Raw genomic sequence first — 18,451 nt, forward strand, 5'->3', positions numbered from 1 at the left:
AGTAATGTTTGAATATCACTTGTAAATATAATGATGGGACATGTCTCCCCTCCGCACAACTACGCAAATATTGTGGGACGGAGGGAGTACAAGTATACAATGAACCCATTTTGATATTTGTATTTCCAAATAGTGATAATAATTTGTGATATGTATTGTGTGTTTTAATGTATTGTGTTTGGAATTTGCGTGGGTTCGATGACATTGTCACGTTTTGTAATGTGAACAGTTTCTTCCAATAGGATGTCCTTCCTTTCAGCTCGACACGTGTCGTGCAAATTCGACATAGCATGGAACATGTAAAACATCTTGAAAATACTATTGGAGTCCCCTCGAATCCAGGAAGAAATGGAATTTGCACGACTTGGGTCGTGCAGAAAGCCGTGTAACCGGATGCCAGTCGTGCAAACACCGTTTTATGACGATTGTGTCCAGAATTTCAGTTCATTTTATACTTTTCTTTTTATTGAACCTTTTTTGGATATATTTTGATAAATGCACGTAGTCCAGCTGTGATTGGATAGAAGTGAAATTCATATCCTGAAAAGAGTGTACAGTACCTCTCAAGAGATCAGAACTGAACCTTGCAGAAAGTAAAGTGCGTGCAGCCGTCTAGATGAGCCTCAAAGTCCCGCATCGTCCCCTTGGTTCGCAAGGCCTCGTTTGCTCCGCCCAAGGCTTGGGTTGCATGGGTATGACTGCATTCTACGGCAACTTTGACCGTGCCGCCCAAGAAGCCGAGTCCCTTCGCACTATCGCCAAGGCACTCGAGGTCGGCATTAATTTGCTCGACACTGCGTGGATCTACCAGTCCTTTGGCGCTGGCGGCGGAGGCAACTTCACCAACGAAGAGCTGATTGGAAAAGCCATCAAGCAACACGGCCGGGACAAGTTTGTGATTGCTACGAAGTTTGGACTTATCCCAGCCACGAATGGCCTTGCCGTTTCCGGGGCGGAAAGCACGATCCGATCGCAGCTGGCTGAGTCCCTCGACCGTCTCGGAACCGACTACATCGACTTGTACTATATGCATCGCATGGACCCCACCATTCCCATCGAAGACACAATGACCGTGCTCAAATCTCTGGTTGAGGAAGGCAAGATCAAGTACGTCGGGTTGAGCGAATGCACCCCGAGCGAACTCCGTCGCGCGCACGCTGTACACCCCATCACGGCCATCCAAATGGAGTGGTCGCTCCAATCGCGCGACTTGGAAGCCGAAGTCGTCCCGGCCGCCCGCGAACTGGGCGTTGGCATTGTGCCGTACTCGCCGCTCTGCCGTGGCTTTCTCGCCGCCATCGATGCTTTTGACCAGCTTGAAGACAACGACCGCCGCCGGACGCTGCCTCGTTTCAACAACGATACACTGGCGCAAAGTCAAGCGAAAGTTGCCCGCTTTTTCGACATCGCCAAGGCCAAACACGTCACGCCCGCCCAGTTGGCCCTCGCGTGGGTCCATGCCCAGGGCGACGATGTGTTTCCCATACCTGGTACCAAATCGTCGACTCGAATGGTTGAAAATGCCGCGGCCGTGGCTCTGTCCACTCAATTGACCAAAGGCGACCTGGCAGAAGTGGCCGCGGCCGCCGAAGCCATCAATGAAGATCGCCATTTCCCGTCGAGTACCTCGAGCTCATTCAATTCGCGAATGGCGAAGTCGTAATTTTTCGTCAATGTTAGCCCGTGTTGTCGCATGTCCTCGAGAGACCCGTCGAGCCCCATCGACTTGACTGTGAGGAATTGAATTTTGCCATTGGAGCAACTTTCTTGAACGGCCGTCGCGCCTGTGCGCTTGCTGCATGCGTCAACGAAAGAGGCGCTGCAGCCCAAGCGGCATCAGGCAGGACAACTCAAAATGACGCCTGTCGAGGGACGTTTCGATGGCAACGCAGACGTAGACCAAGCTACACCGATCGCCTGGTAGTGTCCCAGGTCGGGCCATTTGGACTAGCACGAGGTCGACGTAGTGGAAACAACAGTGCCGTTCATTCAGAATTGTATTCTCCTACTAGTCGAGAGGTGTGGCGACCGTGAGGAGGTGCTTGGCAAAGCCTCTTACGCGACGATAGCTTCCCAACAACTCGCGTACACATCGTCGGCCGAGTTGAACATCCACTGCCACTGAAACGTGTACTTGCCGGGGGCAATGTCCTTCTCGAGTTGGAAGCACATGGTGCACAGGGCGCGACCTTTGTCTTCACAAAACCTGGGGCAGTGCTGGAAGCCCTTGTAGTCGACTTGGCCACGTACGTGCGCACCGTTGCCGTGGTGGTACTCGACCGGCCACTCCCGCAGCTCTGGGTCCGTCACGTTGGTGGCATCCACCGGCCACGCCGCCGAACGAAAGATGCGAACGCCCGTATCGGGAATGAACTCGTTCGTGCACACGTCCGCAACATGGTTCTTTGGGGGATATGCTAAGCATACCTTTTGACCGGGAGTGTACTTGGCCATGCGGGATCCAAGGGCGTCATATGCCCCAGCAGCGGGGCACTGGCACGTCCGCTTGGCCAGGGAAGGACGAAAGTCAAACCCCGTGTCGACGCCGAAACCTTCCTGCGCCTGGCGAACTCCGCATCGAGCATATCCCGAACACGCCGCCTTGTTCCAGTAGAGCTGGTTCGCAGGAACTTGAATGTCATAGTTGGTACATTCTGCAGCACAACGTCATGAGGATGGAGGGAAAGGATGCATGTACCGAGCCACGAGTGCGCAAGGACGACGGCAGGGAGGAGAGCGACAAGCTGCGAACGCATGGTGCCAAGTCTGTTGCGAAAGGAACAATGAGGGTCAAGTCTCTTCAAGAGCGCGACAGGATAGTTCAACGTGAAGGCGCTGGGCAGTCGGAACGCGGGGATATGTCAGAAGCATGACAACGCACTTGCCGGGTGGCGCCATGTAATAACCTTTATCATGGCGTTATGCGTGACTCGCATGAAGCAGAAAATCTCGACGTCGAGGACAGCGGTAAAGTCAACACCTCACGCGCCATGGATGCGGTGTGTTCTCGACACGCGTGAGACAACGGCGCGACCAAGAGTTGAACCAATTGACATCGGTGGCAGTCACCTGTCCTCGTATTCCGGTCAGTTGAGTGCGGAGGCAGGACCTTTCCACCACATGGCCTCGGCGCCGCCGAACGCGCTCATCCTTAGTGGCGTTTTATTTTATTCAATTGTTCCACGTGGTCAAATTAAAAAGCAGTGAAATTTACTTCGAATACAAACATAAAGATACTAAATGTATAATTAATATAATAGTCCAGTGTGAATTTCCGGATAATGTACAACCCACCTTCAGAAGTGATTCGGGCGAAGCGAGCAGAAAAGGCGGTGGGTGCACCGGCGACGCGATGAACTACCTCTCCTTGTAAATTGTCTATCGCTCCATCCAATTCGGGGCCTTGCGACTGCTGATGTGACATGTGTCGTGCTCTAGGCGGCGCTCCAACTCGATCTCATCGGCGAACGAAGCAGGGGTGAACCCATCCTTGCGCAGCATCTATTCCAATACAAACTCGGGCCAACGTGCCCTTGTCTTCACAGTCCAAGTTCCAGAACGTGGTCCCCTTGGGCTCGACCTGCGCGCTAGAAATGTCACGAGTGCGCAGGGCCAGACTGGTGCCATTGTCAAAGGGTTCCGACCAGTCAAAGGCGGCAAGCGCGGGTTCATCGAGGTCTATCATCACTATCAACACCGATTAATACTTATCGTTCATCGGGCGTATGTAGCTCACGGGTCGCGTCAAAGAAAAGGATATCCTGATGCAAATGCACACATCCAAGGTTGACGACATGTTGTTCGATGCGATCGTTGAACTGGCCGGGAGTCTCCAGTCCGATCTGTCGGCATGGCCACTGCGATTGGAATTTCGGCGGGAGCCTGAGGTGCGTGCAGTCATGTTTCCATGTGCTCACTTACCATGGGCTCCACAGGAAGTTGAAGTCAAGCCCAAGACACAATCGTTTACGCGCTTTTTGCGCAGTACCAGCATGTCTCTAGCTGGCTTTTCGACCCCTGCTCCCGCGCCTTCCAATGCAGCTGTGCCTGCTTCCGCACCTATTGTGGCGGCACAGGACGGAACGTTCCAGGACAAACTGAACTACTTTCGCGGGTTCTTTAAGGATCGCCTCCCAACGTCCACCGACGCGAAGCGTGCCAAGCTCGCGATTCCTCCACTTCCGTCGGAGGACCTCGTCAACGAAATGTACCGCGACTTGCTCGTCAAGCGGAACGTGCCCGACGACGTGCTGGACGAACTCGTTCGGATCGAACAGCTCGACCAAAAGTGGCAAATCGTGTGGTCGTACGTAGCCTTGACGTGAACTCTCCTTATCTGGTTGCTCCAGGGCGAAGCAAAACGAAAACAACGACAACCACGTGTACATTGCGGATGCCATCAAACTCGCGGAAGCCCTCGTCGAGCTCAACTGGGACAACCGCGGCCTCCAAGTTCTCGAAACGTTGCAGCGTAAGATTGCGGCGGGAACTCCCGAGTGGACGGACCAGTTTATCGTGTCATACGGTCTGGACTACCTCGCGATGAAGATGCCCGAGCCATCGCCGTATTCCATCGAGCATTTTTACAAAAACGTACGTCCCAAGCGTCGTGGCTGCCGAGTGGAGTTGCCGCGTTTGGGTGGCTTCGTGGCTTTTTTGACTGCCTCGCTTTTTTGTTCCTCGCGTGCTCGTTCGTTGGTGCAGCTGGTGCGCCATCGGACGAGGATGCACACTGCTGCCTCGTCGTTCCCAGCGTTTTGAACCTGTCGGACGCAATGGTGGTGCATCGGTCCTGACATTGAATCTAGTTTGATCGGGCGTCGCGGTTTTGCGAAGTGATGTTGAAGATTTTGCTCTCATTGTCCCATTTCGCGAGCGGTATCGATGCGATCACGCAGACACTTGGCCTCGTCGATCGTCTCGCGCTGTGTTTCCACACGGACAACGCCGACGTGAAGCGCACGACGCTGCAAGTCCTCGGGATCATTTGCTACAACAGCGCCGAGGGCCATGCCGCCGTCGTCCACAGTTTTGGCAACTACCAGGAAGTAAAAGGGGAGCGCGTGAGGTCGGCTAGGCTTGGACAAATTGTCTGATCGAGGCTCATGGGACGTTCTATAGATTCACGTGCCTTCGGGACGCGCTCAGGTCGACTCGATACAACTTGCTCTTCAAAGAAGACGTCCTGAGTTTCATCAACATCCTCGTGAACAAAGGGCTGCGTGTCGAGTCCCGCGTGGCCATTCGCCAAGACTTCATGACGCTCGGTATTGGCGAATACTTTGAAGAGATTCGAACCAAGTCCAACAACATGTACAAGCAAGCGGCCAAAGTCAAAAAGAAGAATGCGAAAACGAAACCTGCTAAGTCGCCATCCCAACCGACTCCGAAATCGTCTACCTCGACCGCGCCTTCGCTGCCCGTGCCACCGCTGGCCCTCACACGATCCAACAGCACTATTTCCGACTATACTACCCCTCATCACGATGCCCACGGTACAGCGCAAGTGAACACGATCAAAGAAGGGAGCGCCAGTGCACCAGACGTCCATCCGGTCGAGCCATTGATAGTCCTTCCCGACATTCCAAAACCTACAGGGAATGCCAAGACGTCGTTCGATGTTCCCGAACCTCTGCTCGTGTTTGATGCAGCGCCTGTCGCACAAGCGAGTAGCGGGGCGGCATGCCCTAACAAGTCTCCGTTGGTCGATGGTGCATTCTTGTCAAGCTTTCCCCGGCCATCGCTACCCCCCCTCGACGTCATTCATGATGAAGATGACGATGACATGCATGACGAGGACGTTTGCAGCGTCGACGACGACGACGAGTCGCCGATCCAGCTCCAAATCAGAGAACAACTGGACAACGTGGAAAAGCAGATTGAAGTGTTTGAGCTGTTTATGGCGGATGATCGAAAAGACACGCTGTATGGGAGCACCGATTTGAGTTCAATGGAGTCAGTGATGCGGTCGCTCATGGAGCGGGTGAACGTGGATGAGTTTCTCCGGGACTGCTTGCTCTCCATCTTGCAACAACTGCTCTTCATCCCGTCCGAGACTGTGCTGGGCAAGGAAATGTGGGCCATGGCGGAGCGTGTGACGAAAGATATCGCGCTCCTGTCGCCCGTCGAAGAAGTCCGGCAGTACGAACTTAGCTTCCAGGACCGCAAGAAGCTCATGCAAGCCCGTGACAAATTTTCGGCCTTCTTGGCGGAGCACGAACCTGCCGACCTCCATGTCATGCACATCGGACATCCCATTGCCCTCATGGAAAATCGCATCAACAACTCGGACGACTTGCTATCCGACACTGACATGGACACGGACTCGACGTCGGAAGAAGACAACCAGAGCGAATTGGAAGACGACGAGATTTCACAACGACTAGATGCATTCCGGAAGCTGCGCAAGATGGGCATGCCCGTCGAACAGCTGCAGCTCAAGATGCAGCTGGAAAACCTCGACATCGCCTGGCTGGACAAGTACAAGCTGAAGAAGAGCACCAAGCAAGCGCAAGTCATGGTCAAGGACCACGACGACTATCAAAAGTATTGCAAATTGCTCAGCATGGGGATGCCACTCGCGCACGTTCAAATGAAGGTGGGCGCCGAAAACCCAGCGCTGGACGGCAACTTGCTGGCTACGCCGGAGAAAATGATTCCTCTGGACGGCGCGGTAAGTCACTGTATCTACGATGCCGTAGCGACGAAGGCGCTCCAATGCCGTTGTGGTTTTTGCAGGAAGAAGAGATGGAAGCAGCAGCCCCAGCCGGTGTGCGCGCCGACGAGTGTCCTGCGCTGGCCAAGTTCTTCAAATTGAAGAAAATGGGCATGCCGCCTCCGCAGATTCAGATGAAGATGCAAGCAGAGGGGTTCAATGGCGATTTGCTCTTGGCACCGGAGACTCTCGTCGATGACGATGGCCAAAAGGTTGTCATGTTGGCGCCAGTCGACGAGGCAGCACCTCCTGGTATCCGTGCGGATGCGAGTCCTGCACTGACCAAATTTTTCAAACTCAAGAAGATGGGTATGCCCCAGCCGCAAATCGAACTCAAAATGCAAGCGGAGGGTTTCGACAGCGACTTGCTGTCCGCACCCGAGACAATCGTGGACGAAGACGGAAAAAAAGTTGTCCTTCCGGCCCCAGTTCCTGCTGGAATCCGCGCCGACGCATGTCCCTCTCTGGTCAAGTTTTACAAGCTGCAAAAAATGGGCATGCCTCCACCTCAAATTCAATTGAAAATGGAGGCCGAGGGTTTTGACCCATCGTTGCTCTTGGCGCCAGAAACCCTCGTTGATGATGACGGCAAGAAGTTTATCGCGCCGTCGGCTGGTGTCCGCGCCGACGCATGCGCCGCCTTAGCCAAGTTTTTTAAGCTCAAAAAGATGGGCATGCCCGCAGCGCAGATTCAGCTCAAGATGCAGTCGGAAGGTTTCGATCCAGCGTTGATTGATGCCCCCGATACCATCGTGAACGATGACGGTAAAGTCCCCAAGGCACCGAGCGATATGGTCGCAGCCAAGGACCACCCGACATATGCCAAATACTTTAAGCTGATGAAAATGGGTACGTTTTCATCGAGGGTAGACGAAGGTAGGTTACGGCGTGTCTTTGTAGGCATGCCAATGGTGCAAATTCAACTCAAAGTGTCAAGCGAAGGGCTAGACCCTGCAATTCTCGACACGCCGGACGCCTTGCTGCCCGAAGACTTGTCCAACCAAGCAGATGCCTCCAAGAAGGACGCTGCGCCGAAAATGGTGCGCGTCGCCGACCACCCGAGTTACGCCAAGTACTTTAAGCTGCAGAAGATGGGCATGCCTCCACCACAAATCCAGCTCAAGATGAAAGCGGAAGGATTGGACTCCGACTTGTTGGACTCGCCGGACAAAGAAATTCCCGAAGTCGCCGAACCCGCTGGCCCTGTCTTGGTCAAGGACCATCCCGAGTATAGCAAATACTTGAAACTGCAGAAAATGGGCATGCCGCCACCACAACTTGAACTCAAAATGAACGCGGAAGGGCTCGACTTTGCCCTGTTGGCCACTCCAGATGCCGAGGTCCCAGGCAAGGCGACACCTGTGACCAAAGACGAAACCAAACCTTCGATTGGCGGCGCCGTCAACGCTCTTAAGTTTGTCGCCAAGATGAAGGCAAAGCCCAAGCTGCGCAACTTGTACTGGGAGCCCGTGCACGCTGTAGTGAAAGAAACGTCGTTGTGGGCCAACCTTGAGTACGAATTCCTTGGGTGATTGGATTGCTCGCACCTCACCCCACCCATCCTTGTCATCGTAGCATCACAAGCGAAGGCGAGAACACCGAATCCAAGCACTTGCACGACCTCGTCACGCTGTTTGCCAGTGCGCCGCCACCGACAAAAGAAAAATCAGCGAAAAAACCCACGATGAAGAAAAAGGCGGCGACGCGTGTTGGGTTGATCGAAGTCAAGCGCGCCAACAACATCGGTATCCACCACATCCCTCGCTTGAACAGTTGAGTCCAAGGCATGAATTTGGTGGCGTAGGTATCATGCTGGCTCGGTTCCGGCTGCCTTACGCTGAGATCAAGCGAGCAATACTCGAAATTGACCGGGATATTCTGTCGAGCGAAAAGGTCGCAGCGTTGATTCAGTTTGCGCCGGAAGGGGACGAACTCGACACAGTGAAAGCGTACGAACGGCTGCTGTCCACAATTCTCGAGTTGTTGGATTCAATATCGTGACGATGGGGTGTAGGTATACCGGCGATCCCAAGCTTCTCGGTGACGCAGAGCAGTATTTTGCCGAAATCGCAGGAATTCCGCGGTTCCAAACGCGGCTGCAGTCGCTGCTGGCCACCATGCAGTTTGATTCGAATGTCGACGTATGGAAAAAAGGTTGACATCGCTCATGGAAACTTCACCGTCTTGTGGCAGGAGCAACGCCGGCTCATCACGAGCGTCGTTTCGACGTGCAAAGACTTGAAGAACAACGAAGCCATTCCGCAAATCCTCAAGATCGTGTTGCAACTGGGAAATGCTCTGAACGAAGGCACGACTCGAGGTGCGTTCGGGGCCGCTCGAGACCGTTCCTGACGTTTGGCACAGGGTCGGCGTCGGGTTTCAAGTTGAGCATTTTGCTCAAACTCGTCCAAGTCAAGGCCGCCGACAACAGCATGACATTGCTCAACTATTTGGCCAAGATCTTACGGGACAAGGAATCGGACTGGCTCAACTTTATCGACGCGATACCGTCCATCCAAGAAGCGAGTCGCGTTACGCACCAGGTGCTGAAAGCGGGCGAAGCATCCATTCGAAAGGCCGCCGACTTGGTCGTGCACGAGCTGGAACTGCACCGAAAACTGCCCGAAATTTTGGACAGCGACAAGTTTCAGGACGTTGTTGGCCCGGTACGCTTGTCCACGTACTCGATCCCGCCAACATCGTCGTAGTTTGCCAACAAAGCTCAAGACATCTCCCAAGCGATTGCGTCGGAATTTGAAGCGATGCAAGCTGCCTTTAGCGACTGCGTCCGGTGGTTTGGCGAAGACCCGGACGCGGCCGGGATGGGGCCCGACTCGTTTTTTTCAATTTTCCTCAGCTTTGCGCAAATGCTGCAAGTGGCCGATCGCGACAACGAGCGCAAACGCATCGCCGAAGAACGCCGGGTCGACATGGCTAGCCATCCAGCGGTGCTCATGCTCGTGTTGGTGTGTAGGTCCGCCGCGAGGCCGAGACGAAGAAGCGGATGGAAATGCTGGCCTCGTCCAAGCAGCAGAAAACGAGTCTCGAGTTCAATTCGCTCAAAGCGGGCGACGCTCACGCGATCGTCAAGAAAATCCGAGGCAAGCGCACCGAGGAAAAGCGAAAAGAGTTGGTCGAGCAAGGGTTCGACCACACCAACACGGATTCGTTTTGTTCGTCCTCGAGCGTCGACAAGAAAAAGGGAAAACTGGCGGGCGAGTCGGGCCCGATTGCAGTGGACACGCAGTCCATTGCGGCATGAGCGCGCGCCACCAACAGCGCAACGATCCAACCGTAACTATTTAATCCACTGGTGGTTTGTGGCGGGGCTCCAGCAAGTGGGGTGAAGTGGAGGATGGTATGAGGGGCGACCACCACGCGGCATGATCTCTGTCGGGACCACGCGGACAGGACCGAATCGACCTACCACGGCCTCGAACTCTTCACGAGAACACTTGTGACGATCTCGACTCGGGCGGCGCACGACAATCCGCTGAGAACGTGTGTCGTCGTGGATCGTGGTGGGGATATGTTCGGCGGTGGCGGCAACGCATCCCACTTTCTGCGCACGTGGTCCCACTGATATCTCGAGGGCGACGCCAATCCCCGCGACAACCAAGGAGGCGACTTCCTCGTCTGACCGACTCGATAGCATGGACAAAGGCTTGCCATCCATCGTCCTTGCATTCTGCGCGCCGAGTTGTTGTCGAGGCGAGACAGCAGCGTCCCCTCGATCCTTGAACAATTGGGTGTCATGTCGTATCGTTTGTTCCATTCGATTCTTCGGACTTTATACGAATGGGCGCGTTCCTGTGTGGCGTGTGCGCGCAGGGACGTCCAAAGGATCGCAAACTCGCGGGTGCACCGGCCACGAGGCGACAGAGGTGCTTCCGAGCGACCCCCGGTGGAAGCTGCCTCCCACGCCGCCGCCCCCCTCTCGGTGCACAAAAACGCCCCTGCCCGAACCTGGCGACTTTTTTCATTCATGTGTCGTCGAATCGCCCAATCGGGCACGACATGGCCACGACCGGCGACATCGCACGCCCGCGTTTCAACGACAAAATCGCACATGATCGTGGGGGTCGATCACTTTGAAACACTTTCAGGAGCGTCGACGTGAGGTTCGTCATGCGCCTTGCTCATGTGCTGTACGCTGTCTTGGTGCTGACGTCGTTTGCGACGGCCGAGTTGGGTGCGGTCTCCGGTGGGTTGGACCGCCATGTGACCACTGCTGGTGCCTCGCACGACGACGATCGCGCCGCCGCCGTCGAGCCCGTGCGACGCAACAAGCACCGCCATGCGCAACCGTATCGTTCCACCCGCGCCAACGGCTCGCGATCCAAGCAGCTTCCCGACCGCCGTGGCAACAACCCCACGCGTGCCAACGAGAACCGACCTCGCAACATTGCGCAGCCGTACCGTGGAAACCGATCGCCACCACAACGTCGAAGTGCCACCCCACGAGCGCAGGGACAGCATCGTGGCCGACCCACGCCGTACCGTAGCGCCTCCCGCCGCGAATCGTTTGAACTTGGGGGACATGGCCGCCGTCCCGCCAAGAAAGAGTTTAAAAAGTTTGCCAAGAAGGTGGGCAAAGTGGCCAAGAAGGGGGTAAAAGTCGTCGGGAAGGCCGCGGCTGTGGTTGGCAAGGTGCCTGGCCTTCAGTTCGTCCCCGGTCCCATCGGCTTAATCGCCAAGGGAGCGCAAGTGATCAACACGCTTCAAAACGCCAAGGGCAAGGGTGGCTTGTTGCGCGCGGGGCTGAGTCTGGCTGGCCAGGGTGCATTGGGGGCCAAAGCCCAAATGATTGCCGGTCGCGTGAACCAGGTCAAGGCCGTGTACGACGCCCGAAAGAATCCCCGTGCCTTGATCGGGGCTGGCCTGAACTTGGCCGGCAGTGGCATGCTCGGGAAGGGTGCGCAATCGTTTGCCGGCAAAGCGCAAGGCGTGCTGAACAAGGTGGACAAGGTCAAGGCTGTGTACGATGCCCGAAAGAACCCTCAAGCGTTTGCAAATGCCGCGCTCGGGTTGGGTGCGAGCGGGATGCTGGGCAAGAATGTGGCGACCATCGCCCAGAAGGGCCAAAAGGTCATGCACCGCGTCGAGCAGGTGCAAAACATTTACAAGAACCGCAAGGACCCCCGCGCTGCGATCGGCGGCGTTCTTGACATGGCCCAGGACGGTGCATTCGGCAAGCGCGGTGTCGCGCTCGCTGCCAAGGGCCAGCACATCGTGAAGCGCTTCGACCAAGCCAAAGCCATCTACGACAACCGCAGAGACCCTCGCGCGGCGGCAGGCGCTGTTTTGGACATGGCGCAGGACGGCGCGTTCGGCCAGCGCGGCGTCCAGCTAGCTGCCAAGGGGCAGCAGATTGTGAAGCGGTACGACCAAGTCAAGGACATTTACGACAACCGAAAGAATGTCCCGAAAGCGTTGCAAAAGACATGGGACTTCGCCAAGGACGGCGGCTTTGGCGCCGGCGCGCAACGTGCTGCCAACAACGCCGAACAACGTGCCAAGGATGCCGCCAACAGACTCGGCCACCGCGTCGAGCAAAATGTGAATCGCGTGCTGCATCGCCAGGCGTCCCCCCGCGCGCAGCCCGCGTCCCGACGCCGCGGATTGTAGTGCTATATGTGTCCAGTGATCTCCATGACCATTCCAACGTTGTGTCGCCGTCTTTACGTTGAGCACCGACATTGTGCGTGGGTAGAATCGATCCATCACATGGACGACCAAATGCCAAATCGACCTCCACAACGCGGGCAGCACTTTTCGCAGATCACTTTCAAACACCAGCATTGCATGCTCAGGAGCGCAGAGCGACGGCGGCCGTTGCCATCTCGCGTGCCGTCATGCAGTGGACGAATGGGTCGTTTGATCACACTCGACATCCTTGACGCCACCGGTGCGGCTCAATATGTCCGTCGCGTTGAGATCTTTCGGGCAAGGACTTGGACTTGGCGCTCGTAGCTCAGTTTGGAGTCCTTGTGAATTGGGCCTAGACGCCGGCGACGTGAAGCCATGGACGTGCCGGCCATGAAGACGTACCCCATGATGTTGGTGTTTGTTCACCATGCGGGTGAAGAAGCGCAGTCGGTCCGTTGGTCGGTTGCGTGGACCCTTGGACGATTGCAAGGTTGTTCTTGTCGTTGGTGTGCGAGCCCATGGCCCCGATGATCGTCTTGACCAGGGATGCGCACGGGGCCGCAGGTGGCACGGCGCATGCGCTCCCTAGCAGTTCTTGACGGCCTGAAGGCCTCTCTTGCAGTCCGCGCCCCTTGCCGTCCGGCTTGGCACACTTGAACGGAGTTTCTCCCGTTCCCCAATTGCCATTTACACCTATGCATGCAATCCATTGTGCGTCGGAGGCCACCCGATCCCATGAGAAACACCATCGTCCCCATGATATGCGCATCATGACCATCCGAGTCGGTGGACTTGGTGTAAGGATCTTACCAGCCGACTACGGCTGGTAAGATCATTTCAACATTTTGAGGCGTCAACCATCGCAGCTGCTCGTAGGAGGTACGGTGGCGTCGACCTGTCGACTGCACCGCTGCGTGTGCGACTTTCCTCCGACGATACCCAAATCTACCCAACAGTTCTGAGCGGTGATGGATCCGCGCCTCCATGTCTTGCGCAGGTCCTGGACGGCACTTCCAACGCGTTGAGCTCCATGCACACGATGTGAATCGAGCATACAGACGAGTGCGAAATCTGTGTTAAGTTTGGCGCGACGTGCGCCACGTTACGCGGAAGGCAAGGAAGTCCACAGATACCCCTCACGCTGCTCTGCAAACTGTCGTTGATTGCACCGATCCAGAAGGTGTGCCCGCGTCCGTCCAATTGTACCCCAGGCCGCCAGTGAGAGATGGTTAGAGTGGGCAGTATGCAATCCCCTGCGAGAGACCACTGCAATGGCAAAGGCTAGACGTGTTTGCCCATCGAGGAAGGACGCGTAACTTTGCCGCGAGGACGCGGAAACAGCGTGATCTTCCCGGTGTGGTCGACCAGTATCACACAAAGTCCTCACACCCCGGCGATGAGGACCGTATCAAGTCAAGTCCCCGTGTGATCATGCCACGATGGCGCAGAAGAAGGCTAGACCTCGTGCGCGCAGTGCAGGGGAAAGGCCGCTTCCATACTCGTGTCTACTTGCGCGCCACGACGGCACGAGCGCCATCGATCGGCATGCTCATCCCGTTCTGGTGGCCACGTCTGTCCTAATGCAAGTGCTGCTGCTTTCTTGTAGTAGTTACTAGTAGTACCCAAGCACTGGATTTGTAGTACGTATGTGGCCATCACGTTCACCAAAGTCTGCAGGACCATCGTCGGCGGCGTTTCCGTTGTCATGGCGCGACGCTTGGAGGCCATGTTGTTCGTAGACTGCAAGGCCGTCGGGATCTGCATGTCCGATGCACACAAGGTCGACTACACGTTCGTTGGTGGCGCGCAGCCCCTCCCTCGTCCCGTCTTCGTCAACAGCCAAGTGTACTAAACGCATAAGTCATCGAGGACGAGTCGTAATCACATGCATTCGTGGGCACGATATGTACCAGCGGCAAAGGCACACAGCGCCAGCGATCTCTCCCACGGGAGCGACTAGGAACAATCGACGGCTTGATTCGTCCATTTGTTAGCATACGAATCAAAGCGAAACAACCGTCCTACTGTGCAGTCCAACTCCCCTTGTCCCTCGACATCCATGGGGAACTGTCGCGACGAGTCGCGACGATCCACTTTTGAACTTCGCCGCGACCACAAAGTGTGCCATGAGCTGCTGTCCCCCCACGTCGCTGCCCCCCATGCCCACCACGAGCGCCAAGGAATCGATGCTGATGGGCACGACCAACGTCTTTTTCTACGACAACCCGGCGTCGGACCGGTGCGTGCTGGTGTTTCCCGATGTGTTTGGCGTCGACAGCGGACGCACCAAGGACAATTGCATCCGCCTCAGCGCGTTGTACAAAGTCGTGTTGATCGAGATGAATGCCGCCAACGATTTTCCCCTTGCCGAGCAGGACACTCCATGGCCGTGGCCCGTCGAGTGGATCCGCAAATTGGTGCTGCAAGTCCGAATCATCAAGTGGGCCCGCGCGCGGCCGTTCGACAAACTCCAGCCCAAGATCGACCACGTCGTCACTTACATGAAAACCCACCACAACGTGGCCAAATTCGGTGCGATGGGATATTGCTGGGGCGCGTGGGTCGTGGCCAAGTGCAGCACTTTGCCTGACACGCCCCTTGCATGCGGCATCTCGTTCCACCCGAGCTGGCGCGTCGAGGATGTCTCGACGGGGTGGGGAAAAGCTGCCAAGTTGGGCGACTTGATCCGCGTTCCCCAACTCGTCTTGTCAGCCGGAGACGACCCGGCCTTCGTCAAACCTGGCAACAGCGTCGACATGTCGTTGCAGTCCAAGCCGTTTGAGAGCAAGTTGCGCGAGTTTTCAACCATGACGCACGGGTGGGTGAACCGCGGCGACATGACCATTCCTGAAGTCGCCCAAGGTGTCCGCGAAGCGTGGGACGACGAAGCGCTGCCATTCCTCAAGCTGCATCTTGGTTGAGCGCGCGTCGACACTGTCGTAGAAGTTATAGAATTCAAACGTACTGTTATACCTGCATCGTCTCTGCACAAAAGAGCGAATTCTCGATGCAAAGGTACCGACACAACGGTAAAGAATGCGCGGACGATTCCTCGTATCTGCGGCTGCTACAGGAATTGCTGTGGATTCTTGCGACATCAAGTGCCAGATGCAGTTGCCGCTTGTGTGTAGGTAGCAAGTCGTTCGAAGGGGAGAGTGCGCGAGATGGAACGCATAGTGACTTGGTTGATCAATCGATGACCTGCATGGGCCCCGCTGTCCGAAGGGTGGAATCTCGATCTCCCGCTTGGCGAAACGCGGAGGGATGGGCGGCGCGCCATCGCAGCCGAGCCATTCCAAGCACGGACTTGAATGGAATCTATACATGTTGGAGACGTCACTGCAGCGAGTCGTTGCAGTGATTGAATGCCAAAAACTCCCCGTAGTCATCGTACCGATTGCGGTCCATGGATGCCGTGGCAATCTCTTTCATGTCGTTGTCTCTAAAATGCACGGCCGCGGCATTTTCACAATCCGGGGCGACGATTTGGCGCCGGGAAGAGTAAACATATCCTGGGCGTGGATCTGTGCAAGCGCCAACTGTGACGTACTTGGCCTTGGCGGCGTCCAGTTTGTTTTCACGATCGAATGTATCAAGGGTCGTGCGATTGTTACTTGGGGACGACGGAAATCCTTGCCCATGGTGTGAGGAATGGAACCACTTTGCATGTGACAAGGAAAAGTGCCGTCCGCCGTGTGAAACAAAATTGAGTTTGACGAGCAGGAGCGCATTCGATTGCGTTGTGTGCAGGGTGGTCGGCTTCAAGTGGCGGAACAACACAGAGTGTGCCCCATCCTTTTTCGGACCGCTCGTGGTGTCAATGAGGCAAATGTCGTCTCGATGCGGGCCATGACTTCTTCATGCATCGTAGCCCGAGTTGTCTTCGAGAGAGATAGTACGTAGTGGGGAGCGAGGTCCACGTCGTAACTCGTTCATACTGGACGGCATGGATCGCTGACGCTATACGAGTTTGTAGGATAGGTCGATCGAGATCACTTGGAGCTCGAATAAGTGCTAGCAGGTATGTTCACGGCAGTGGTAAGCGTAGGCAAGGCACGCCATTCCCGGAAACGCTTGGACGCCACCCCGAGTGTGTGATATTCACTGCTTCTGTTTGGTGCTGGCACGGCTGCAGCGACTGTACCGTTCAGCATGCATTCACACATGATCGCTTTTACCAGTCGTAGGCTGCGACCGAGGACCCTCGATTTTGAAGGAAGCATGAACAAGCCCAAAGTCAAGACATTCTTCAAGGGTGAGGCAGCGGTGACCTCCTTGCTTCAGCATTGCGAAGCATGTCCGCACCGTTTTGTCCATGTCGTCCATGGATCGTGGACGGCACCAGCGTGTGTGTCATCCAGAATGATGTGTGAAAAACAAACGCGTGGGTCCTGCATAAATTGATATCCAAATTAGATAGGTTATCAATTTAAAGCGGTTATAGTGTACAGGATGAAAATTGCCTGGTATCTTTACATTAGGTTTCGGGGTCCGACAAGTCATTGACAGAGAATATGGATTTATACAGTATACCGGGTTGGTCAACAGCATTAAAACTCCTATATAAATATGTCTTTATTAAAAATACGAATTTTCAATCGTTGCCAGGTGAAACCGTCGTTATTGCGAAATCCGACGACAATGCTGGCACTTGTTGTGGTGACGGCGATGATGGTGATGTCGATAACCTCTGCTGCCAAGTACAGTCAATCGGAATTTGGTGATCAAGACTTGTGGGTGTTCAGTGCTTTGTGGGCACCACACGCATGCACGACACGCGAGTTCTCAAACGCGGCACTGTGCAAATCGCCCACGCCTTACATGCGGGCTTCACTTGTCGCAAGCACCCTCGAGCCCACGCACACGGACGGCACGCCTCAAGCAGGCATGTGTCGGTACGAATACGGAGAATTCCTTCCATCGAGTATCGCGGCCGCGGGCGGCGCCAACACATTGCAGCAGTACTGGCCGTTTCTCCACACCACGGACGTGTCGAAGATGTGGGATGGCGGGTTGTCTGGGACGACGCCGACATTCGACTGGACGTGCAGCGGCATGCACCAGGTACAATACCTTGAAGCGATCGTCGAGCTTGGCACGAAGGTGAGCAGTGAGAATCTGCCGTTCATCTCTGCACATGTCGGTCATGAAGTCAAAACCTCTGCTGTCCGAGGGCTTTTCCAAACGTATCTCGGGTGGAGCGATGTCGTCCTGCGATGCGATGAGAACGCTTCGCTCGATAAAGTGATGGTGTGCTTTTCCAAGATTATGAACGCCACTACAAGCCCAGGCTATGACCCGTATCACGGCCCTGGCGCCGCCATTCGATGCCCACACGCCATTCGAAATCAGGACAATTGCCACACCGACAAGGTTCGCTTCGTAGCCTTCCTTGTCGATGCGTTGGTATAACTGGTAAAGCAAACGACTGAGCCCCCTGCTTCGTTAGCCCTGCCCTTCTCTTTTTATGTGTGTGTTCCATGAAAAATCCGCCAACTTCTAACCCGAACGGCAAAGCGTCGTTGGTACCAGTCAGTGCAGGCTTCAATGCATCCTCTGAATCAACCACGACAGTATCCTATATGGCTCTTGTCCCTAGCCTGCGACGCTCTTGGTTGCATCTGTGGCGGACGCTGATGCCTTCAACCACCGGTAGCACCCCCATTAAGCGACAGCACATGACGCCATGCGAGCGCACTTGTGGCTTCAAGCTGGAGCAAGTGAATGCTTCTCACGCTACGGCGCTCGCGATAGTTTACTCGGTGGTGATGGGTGTTGAAGTTTCCCGCGCTCACGAAGACAAGGCATCCGGAAACGAAGAACTAGGTGACAGAAAGGTCATGGCCAAGATTAGATCACGACTTCAAAAAGCCCTACATTTCGTAAATGAGCCTCTGAATGGCACATGACTTGAATTCACAGGAAAGATGCTGCCTTTTGAATAGGAACAGGGTTATATCTTCAGAGATAGTCTCTCTGATTCACAACATTGAAAAGAGGAAGAGACCCACTTATTTCCAAATTGACTCGGTCCATTCTCAAGAGTCGATCATTGATCAAAAGCTTGGAAGATGAAAAATATAATTC

The 18,451-nt window shown here is 55.3% G+C and overlaps 6 protein-coding genes across 7 annotated transcripts; 4 read left to right on the forward strand and 2 right to left on the reverse strand.

Annotated features, from left to right (window-relative positions):
- The first annotated feature begins 550 nt into the window (after nucleotides 1–550).
- H310_10261 (hypothetical protein) lies at nucleotides 551–1,694 on the forward strand. The gene has a single exon (XM_008876591.1). It carries the CDS (start codon nucleotides 617–619, stop codon nucleotides 1,661–1,663), a length of 1,047 nt encoding a protein of 348 aa, XP_008874813.1. The 5' UTR covers nucleotides 551–616; the 3' UTR covers nucleotides 1,664–1,694.
- A 181-nt stretch (nucleotides 1,695–1,875) lies between these two features.
- On the reverse strand, nucleotides 1,876–3,159 carry H310_10262 (hypothetical protein). Its single transcript, XM_008876592.1, has 2 exons — nucleotides 2,699–3,159; nucleotides 1,876–2,654 (listed from the first exon to the last, which is right to left on the reverse strand). The coding sequence occupies exons 1-2, from the start codon at nucleotides 2,754–2,756 to the stop codon at nucleotides 2,056–2,058; spliced, it is 657 nt and encodes a 218-aa protein (XP_008874814.1). The 5' UTR covers nucleotides 2,757–3,159; the 3' UTR covers nucleotides 1,876–2,055.
- Nucleotides 3,160–3,308: 149 nt separating this feature from the next.
- On the forward strand, nucleotides 3,309–10,487 carry H310_10263. Of its 2 annotated transcripts, XM_008876593.1 has the most exons (16): nucleotides 3,309–3,369; nucleotides 3,439–3,676; nucleotides 3,732–3,887; nucleotides 3,936–4,306; nucleotides 4,350–4,593; nucleotides 4,809–5,068; nucleotides 5,122–6,673; nucleotides 6,739–7,564; nucleotides 7,616–8,228; nucleotides 8,291–8,460; nucleotides 8,520–8,664; nucleotides 8,730–8,856; nucleotides 8,909–9,035; nucleotides 9,080–9,381; nucleotides 9,424–9,639; nucleotides 9,690–10,487. In XM_008876593.1, the coding sequence occupies exons 1-16, from the start codon at nucleotides 3,353–3,355 to the stop codon at nucleotides 9,975–9,977; spliced, it is 5,652 nt and encodes a 1,883-aa protein (XP_008874815.1). In that variant the 5' UTR covers nucleotides 3,309–3,352; the 3' UTR covers nucleotides 9,978–10,487. The 2 variants fall into 2 exon arrangements, with proteins under 2 accessions (XP_008874815.1, XP_008874816.1); XM_008876594.1 differs by having other exon boundaries at nucleotides 8,909–9,381.
- Nucleotides 10,488–10,510: 23 nt separating this feature from the next.
- Nucleotides 10,511–13,427, forward strand: H310_10264 (hypothetical protein). Its single transcript, XM_008876595.1, has one exon. It carries the CDS (start codon nucleotides 10,844–10,846, stop codon nucleotides 12,341–12,343), a length of 1,500 nt encoding a protein of 499 aa, XP_008874817.1. The 5' UTR covers nucleotides 10,511–10,843; the 3' UTR covers nucleotides 12,344–13,427.
- Nucleotides 13,428–14,490: 1,063 nt separating this feature from the next.
- On the forward strand, nucleotides 14,491–15,285 carry H310_10265 (hypothetical protein; the record flags this gene model as incomplete). Its single annotated transcript, XM_008876596.1, has 1 exon — nucleotides 14,491–15,285. The coding sequence occupies one exon, from the start codon at nucleotides 14,491–14,493 to the stop codon at nucleotides 15,283–15,285; it is 795 nt and encodes a 264-aa protein (XP_008874818.1).
- Nucleotides 15,286–16,997: 1,712 nt separating this feature from the next.
- Nucleotides 16,998–17,820, reverse strand: H310_10266 (hypothetical protein). Its single transcript, XM_008876597.1, has one exon. The coding sequence runs from the start codon at nucleotides 17,510–17,512 to the stop codon at nucleotides 17,195–17,197; it is 318 nt and encodes a 105-aa protein (XP_008874819.1). The 5' UTR covers nucleotides 17,513–17,820; the 3' UTR covers nucleotides 16,998–17,194.
- Nucleotides 17,821–18,451: the final 631 nt, after the last annotated feature.

The sequence above is a fragment of the Aphanomyces invadans genome (genome assembly GCF_000520115.1).
Source record: "Aphanomyces invadans strain NJM9701 unplaced genomic scaffold supercont1.25, whole genome shotgun sequence".
NCBI lineage: Eukaryota > Oomycota > Saprolegniomycetes > Saprolegniales > Verrucalvaceae > Aphanomyces > Aphanomyces invadans.

Coding starts and splice junctions, on each gene's coding strand:
- H310_10261 (XM_008876591.1), top strand. CDS start 617: ATGAGCCTCAAAGTCCCGCATCGTCCCCTTGGTTCGCAAGGCCTCGTT.
- H310_10262 (XM_008876592.1), bottom strand. CDS start 2,756: ATGCGTTCGCAGCTTGTCGCTCTCCTCCCTGCCGTCGTCCTTGCGCAC. Junction 2,655..2,698: donor CCTTGCGCACTCGTGGCTCG/GTACATGCATCC, acceptor GTTGTGCTGCAG/AATGTACCAACTATGACATT.
- H310_10263 (XM_008876593.1), top strand. Junction 8,665..8,729: donor GAACTCGACACAGTGAAAGC/GTACGAACGGCT, acceptor GATGGGGTGTAG/GTATACCGGCGATCCCAAGC. Junction 9,382..9,423: donor TTCAGGACGTTGTTGGCCCG/GTACGCTTGTCC, acceptor ACATCGTCGTAG/TTTGCCAACAAAGCTCAAGA.
- H310_10264 (XM_008876595.1), top strand. CDS start 10,844: ATGCGCCTTGCTCATGTGCTGTACGCTGTCTTGGTGCTGACGTCGTTT.
- H310_10266 (XM_008876597.1), bottom strand. CDS start 17,512: ATGACCGACATGTGCAGAGATGAACGGCAGATTCTCACTGCTCACCTT.